General features: G+C 36.2%; 1 protein-coding gene across 1 annotated transcript; it reads right to left on the bottom strand.

Moving 5' to 3' along the window:
- Positions 1–386: 386 nt before the first annotated feature.
- NPBWR1 (neuropeptides B and W receptor 1) lies at positions 387–2,441 on the bottom strand. Its single transcript, XM_073583826.1, has 2 exons — positions 2,251–2,441; positions 387–1,883 (listed from the first exon to the last, which is right to left on the bottom strand). Exon 2 carries the CDS (start codon positions 1,881–1,883, stop codon positions 918–920), a length of 966 nt encoding a protein of 321 aa, XP_073439927.1. The 5' UTR covers positions 2,251–2,441; the 3' UTR covers positions 387–917.
- Between the last annotated feature and the right edge of the window lie 5,134 nt (positions 2,442–7,575).

Here is a 7,575-nt window from a genome sequence, read left to right as displayed (position 1 = left end):
GCAGAAGTGGATCTCTAACAAAAATTAAATGATTATGGCCAAGCTGCTGTCTTGGTTTGATGAACTTCATGCAAATTAATGAGAATATTGTCTTTGCGAAAGAAGACAAGCATTATATGTGCATATAAATTCTTACTACATTTACTCTGTCTTGTTATTAAAATTAAACGTTTTCATTAAAGCTGTAATGTGCAGTATGCATGCTGGTGAACCCATTAAATCTTTTGAAGTCCTTGCTGCAGACAATTATGGTGGACTGCAATTTTACCGTTAAATGCAGCAATTTTTATTCTTCACAGCACTTCAGAAATCACATACTGTGCAAGTCGATGATTAGTCATACATGTTCACTTTACAGAATGCATGCATAATTAACAGTAAAATCAAACAAGGCACTCAATATATTTATTTGGCATTGTTTTGTTATATCAAATAAAATTTAATCATAAGACTATAAGTATTGACATGAACAACCACATTATTTCAATTTTACAGCAAGAACCATATTTAAGCAATACATGACACTATAGCATACATTATCAATCAAATTGTGCAAGGATTAAGAAAGCCCCATTGTCCCAAAGTTCTAATATATTATTTCTTAAACATTGTTAAATGCAGCCTAAATAACATAGTTTATTAGATAATATGCATGACGCTAAGATCCAAGTGCATACCAACCGAAAAAAACAAACTAAGAATCAGTTAAGAGTAAAAGTGACCTGTTATATGAATATCTTGCAATGTGAAGATCGCAGCTGTTGTATTACAGAATTTGGCTGTTCCTTTATGAAAACCAGAGACGTAAAAAAAATTACATAAACCTCAAATGCAGTTTTAGTTATTATGATAGAGATGCAGATTATTCATCCAGGGAACAGGAATGCTAAAAGCTACAAGTCTTCCATAGACATCCTTCATGATGACCTGCATTCTACTAGTTTCCGAAAGCTTTTCCTGAAATTGTCATCTAAAAATGCATACAGAAAAGGATTGAGGCAGCTATTGGCATAACTCAAGCTGGTAATGAACAGAGAAATCCCAATAACTAGTGGAGTCTGTGGGATGTCTGTGGTTAGGGCCACCACAGTGCTCAGGTGATAAGGAGTCCAGCAGAACAAGCATACTGCTAAAATGATGGCAACCATGAACGTCACTTTTTTCTTAGCTTTATCTAAAGCTTTTGCGTTGCTGTTCAGACGCATTCTTCTCAGTTTGTAAAGCATCATGGTATATAAGATGCATATAGTAGACACAGGTATAGCAAACCCCAAAATAAGGGTATAGATCCTACTCATCTGCCACCACAAGCCTTCTGGATTAGGAAAAACAAAAAGACACTGCAATCTGCCATGCTCTTGGTGAATCTTGGCAAAAATAACAAAAGGCAGAATTATTATGGTTACGAAGGTCCATACACAAAGGCTGACAATTTTGGCAGCTCGATAGGTCCGAAAGGAAAGTTTCTTAGATTCTACAGTTGCAACTACCACAAGGTATCTGTCAATGCTCATAACGGTTAGAAAATAAAGGCTGGAAAAGGTATTATATTCATCAATGGATATGATCAGTTTACACATAAACTCTCCAAAGGGCCACTGCAGCAGTAAGTAGTCAACTATATTAATAGGTAAGACCAGAGTAAAGAGTTCATCGGCTATAGCCAAGTTCAGGATGAACATGTTGGTGACAGATTTCATTTTCGGAGCCTTGAGGATAACATATATGACAGCAGTGTTTCCAGTCAATCCAACTGCACAGATAATGGAATATATGATGGGTAATGCCAGATAGAAGTTAGGAATGACCTGTGATATTGATCCATTCAGCCACTCTGACCTTCTTGATGAATTTGATAAATAATCCAGAGATATGTTTTCCATCTTCCAAACAGAAAAGAGACACATTACTGAATACATCCTCATGGTTCCTCTATAATTAACATACCTTATTAGTACCTGCAAACATTTTCGCCGACCATATTATTCTAAATACTGTCTAATTAAATATGATACACATATTATACTCCACCGACAGTTAGTGGAATGTAAAATTGTGGTTATGTAAAATGACTACAATTTTACGCTATACATAATATACTACATCTATTACCGTGCCATAAAAAAGGTAATATTTCTTTTTCAAATAAATGACTAAATCTTTATAGAATCTCATTAAATACTGATCTGGGCTAAACACTCCTCTAATTTCCTGCAGTGATAATTAAGTCAATGAAGAACATGTTCTTACCTTTCTCTTTGTCTTATGAGTCACTTATTTGTAATTTCCTCTGGTTACAGATGCCTTGTGGCTGCATTAGGTAGACTGGAGCTAAAGCAGAGTGCAGAGAGATGCTTGAAGCTTATTTTCTAATCTGCTGTCGAGCTCTCTGCATCCTTCCATAGCAATCCGGTGCTGAAGAACAGCTCCCCCCCTCCTTTCCACTTCCCTTCTTTTTTCAATCTTTTTAGACGGTGGCAATAAAAAAAGCCCAATCTCACTACATATAAGCACTGGTGTGTGGTTTATTTCTCCCAGAATGGTACTTGTACGTATCAAAACACTGGTCCACTTTCATTAAATTTAGCTATTAGAAAATTCTCTATTTTACCATCCCGTAGCAGAGCTATTTTCTTAACCAATGAAGGGAAATATTAAATAATAATGCGACCAAATTATTTACCGCAGCAGCGTACTGCTCCACACAATCAGCAAGTCCCCTGAAACTGTTAAAGATTAATATGTCCAGACATTTCCAGTTAATGTTACATAATTGAAGAATGGCATTGACATTTAATTAATTGGGGACTTTGCTGTTTTGAACTCACACTTTTCTAAAATGCTCACAAGAGGTTAGTAAGAAGTAAAATGATCTTGAAGAGTGTGCAAATGTTTTCTGGACTTATATTTTATTAAAAAAAAAGCAGGATTAGAAAACATGACTACCTTCTCCCTAATAGCATTGCCACATTAGAGTTCAGTTTGTGTGTGGTATTGCTACTCAGTCCTATTGATTTAATTCGGGATATACAGTAGATGAGCGGATCTTATGAAATTCGAAATTGCTGGATTATCCCCAAACATTTGATTTGTGGTGAATACATTTATGAATTTTATTCATAGTGAGCTTAAAAGTGCTTGAAAATTACATGTGGGGGAGAGAAAACACTGCTGACCATAAGAGCTTACACACTACAGAAGAGAAAGAAGGAGAGAGATAACCCTGCTGATGATGAGCTTATACTCTACAGAAGAAAGAAAGAGATGACCCCACTGATGAGCCCTATCCTCTACAGAAGAGAGAGATGGCCCCACTGATGAATGCTAGCCTCTTCAGAAGAGAGAGAGATAGATGGCCCCACTGATGAGCATTACCCTCTACAGAAGAGAGAGATATAGATGACCCCTCTGATGAGCATTACCCTCTACAGAAGAGAGAGATATATAGATGGCTCCACTGATGAACACTATCCTCTACACAACAGAGAGAGGTAGATGGCCCCACTGATGAGCATTACCCTCTACAGAAGAGAGACATATAGATGGCCCCACTGATAAGCGTTACCCTCTACAGGAGAGAGAGATATAGATGACCCCACTGATGAGCGTTACCCTCTACAAAAGAGAGAGATATAGATGGCCCCCACTGATGAGCGCTATCCACTACAGAAGAGAGAAAGTGATGACCTCACTGATGAGCCCTATCTTCTACAGAAGAGAGAGAGAGATGACCCCGCTGATTATAAGATCTTACATTCTTCAAGAAAAACTTACCCAGTGACACTAGAGATGGAAAACAACTCTGCCGTACAAGCTTCTTTGGGAACCACTAATGTGTGATGGCCCAGGTGTTGACCACTATTGTCACTGTACAAAAACAAAATATGGGCCCTTTAAGGTTCAATAGCTAATTTTAATGCATAATTCCAGATATTTTTGAGGTAAAAATAGGCCCCCTTACCTCCAGGGACCCTGTGCAGCTGCACAGTTTGCAGCAAAGATATGTCCACCTCTGGTTCAAGGTATGATAATCCGTAAGATATCATAGCTGCAGGGCATTATGGAAAAGCCCATGCGTCAATGCAAAGTGATGTTAGCCCACTCTCCGATGCTTCCATAGTATGGGAAGTCATGCCAGGCAAGTTTTTTCTTTTTTTGAACCACAGACCAAAATATTAGAATTCACATGAATCTTCAGGAAATTTGAACTTGGTCATCCACACGTGGATCTGCTCATCACTAATTGGAGCCTTACATCTTATACCAGATGATGCATGACAGTTCAGGGACCTGCTGCACATTTTGCCTAGCAGACTCAAGTTATGTCACTGTGCATAGAAGTGAATCATTAAATATAGTATGCTGTGATCACTGTGATCATAGATGCTACTTCACTCGACAGAGGCCAAGAAAGAATATTTACTGTATATTCTCTGTTTGGCCAGTAAACATCAGTATATCCTAGTCTGAAGCATAGAATAATGTGGTCTGTGGAGACATCCAGTACAAATGTATAATGTGATATACTACTTTAACAAACAGAAGACAGAAGCCACTATAACTTATATGTTCCTCAAAAATAAGTTACAGAATGTAGCTGATGTGTTTTGCATAGACTAGATACAATTGTATCAACAGAAAGTAATAGTAGGTCTATAGAGATTTCCAGCCTCCTCATGGAAATTTTCATTTCCTGACTGTAAACAAAGATCTTTAATTATCTGAAAGTATAATAAAAATGATTCATTATACAGTGATCAAGCTTTATTTGCATAAAGAAGGAAAACCTCAATAAAGGAACAGTCTTTGCAGACTACACATACAGACATAAAAAATCCAGGCAATTCCTCCATCAACAATTTTCCAATGCTTAATATTCTCATACTACAATTATATAAAATTATTTTGTACTGCTAAAGATTTAAATACCTATTGTCTGCACTCCTATAGAGTGATATATTTTTTTAAAATAATATACAACTAGTAATTTTAACGCATAGAACCATAACAGGAAGATACTGAATACTGTATGCAGAGAATTATTACCTTTTGTTCTCAATACGAGGTGCCGATGATTAAGGTGCTTTAGTACATGAGGTAGATGTCCTGCATACTCATCTGCACATGTATACCTACAGGATCTGTAGGACCTTCGTGACGTCTTCAGTCACGTGACTGTTAGCGGTCATGTGGCACATACTCTTCAGTGATGATAGGCAGATAGGACCAATTCCTACATGTTTCGGAAAAATGTCATTTTCCTTCTTCAGGGTCACGTGACTGAAAACGTCACAAAGGTCCTACTGGTCCTGTAGGCATACACACGCAGACATGTGCCTACAGAAGCACCGTTGGATGCCGGATTCAAGCGCCTGTCATCGGCCAGGACAGCGCTTTGCTAACTTTTATATCAGCTCACTAGAAGTCATCCATATGTGATTCATGGGAATGAGTATCCAGGGCATCTACCTCATGCCCCTTAATCATCGGCACCTCGTATTGAGAACACAAGGTAAAAATCCCCTGCATACAGTATTCAGTTTCTTCCTGTTATGGGTCTATGTGTTAAAATTACTAGTATATTATTTTAAAAAAGATATCACTCTATAGGAGTGAGGACAATAGGTATTTATATCTGTAACCAGAGCAAAAAAGTTTTATATAATTGTTCACATATTTTGGTCTATTTGGTTGAGACCCTATTTTGCAGCAGTGTACAGGGAGTATAAGAGCGCCACGAACCACAGAAAATTACTCTCATACTACAATTAAAAATCTAAGAAAAAATATTTCTAAATGTGAGCTATAAAATTTTCCCACACCTCACAAACCTGTTTGCAGTAAAGATCATGAAAACTAACCCTTATTCTCTTTCATCATTATGTTTGCTGAAAATGGAATGGTTTGGAAGGAAAATAACCCTTGTGTTTCTATAGGATTTCAAAATGATACATACAAACAGTTTAATAAATACTGTAGACAAGCCTTTCCATTATTCACTTGTGTTATTCATTTTAAGATTAGTATTGTTTTAACACCCATCAGTCTCCCAACTGTACATTTAAAGCAGGCATAGTTTGCACATGGATTGAGCAGGATTGTGAACTTAAGCTGCTTCAAACATGGTGGGTGCTTGCTATGTTACACAGGGAGCACCCACCTCTGACAGGAGTGATAGGCTAGTTCTTATCACTGCTGATTGACCATTTACATGCTGTTTATCACTGCTGTTTACCATTTACATGCTGACAGCAGCATTGACGTTATTAGATCCAAGGGTGGGTTGGAGGGGGGCACATCTTTTCGGCCATCACATGATGCTGGTAACTTACCATGACAACTAAGATTTATGAAAGCTCCCCTGTTTCCATCATCTTAACATTTCCTATGAGACCCAGCAAGTGCCTAAAAACTATAAAATATAAAACTGTACTGACCTTCAAAATTATGTTACCATGTCATATTTAATGCAAAGTAAATTCAGTAGAAATAAAATCCTTAAAATAATGGATAAATTGATTTTTTCCCCAATTTAACCAAACTTAGAATTTTCCCCCCATTTTTCAGTTCACTATATGGTATAGTCTATGTCAATAGAAAAATAAAAATTACGGCTCTATGAAGAAAGGTGAAGGAAACTGAAAAGTGTAAAGAATAACATTTGTCAAGCTATGGAGGGATTAATGTAGTTAATTCTGTTAAGTATGCAAAAGAAAGCAGCTATTAAAAAAAAACTTTAAAGAGTACCTCTATTTTTTGTGCAATACATTAATAAGCTAAACTGTTCCTATAAGATATGAGAGCCTCAGGATAGAAGTCTCCTTTCTGCTTCTTAAATTACCAACTCCCCACACTTGTCCTCCCCCTCAGACTCCCAGGATTTATTACTTAATAATATACCATTTATACACAGGGATGTAATGGTTAAGAAGTATATTTCTGCACAATACTGATGTAATGTTTTCTTAACTGTGTTGACATCAGATGATTTTCTGAAGCATGTACTACATGCCAGAGATTGTTCCAGATGTCTGATCTTGTACATTTAGCTTTTCAATGACTTCTTAACCAGTTTATGACCGGGCTATTTACCCTCTTTTCTGATTAGGGACATTTTCAAGTTTTATCATACATGTGTATTAATAGTTCTATACATGTGTATTAATAGTTCTATAATTTTTTCTCATTCAAATATTCAAACAGTTTTTGCCTCTTTTTTATGACACAAGGGGTTTCATTTTTAAATATGTTTTTGTTGATATGAGGGAAAATGTAAGGACAAATATTTAACACGTGTCTATTTTTCACCTTTTTAGTTTTTATTTATGACTACAAAAGATTGCTAAAAACATTTTAAATTTTGTTCACCTTATCATAGATACTATTTTTATATATTTGGACATATTTTCTCAATGTGGGTTGGGCTGGCTAGAAACATTTTTTTCTTTTACTTACTCTTTTTTTCTTCCTTATTTTTGCTATTTTTATTTATCTTTCTAATTATTTTGTATACGAAAATCTCAAAATATCTTTTGGCACAACAATACATTCTTTTTTTGCTGATTATTCTTGTCA

This window comes from Dendrobates tinctorius, unplaced genomic scaffold, assembly GCF_039654945.1.
Source record: "Dendrobates tinctorius isolate UK_male_01 unplaced genomic scaffold, ASM3965494v1 ptg000081l, whole genome shotgun sequence".
NCBI classification, from domain to species: Eukaryota; Metazoa; Chordata; class Amphibia; order Anura; family Dendrobatidae; genus Dendrobates; species Dendrobates tinctorius.
The sequence above is the reverse complement of the archived record's forward strand: the minus strand, read 5'-3'. Positions and strand labels throughout refer to the sequence as shown.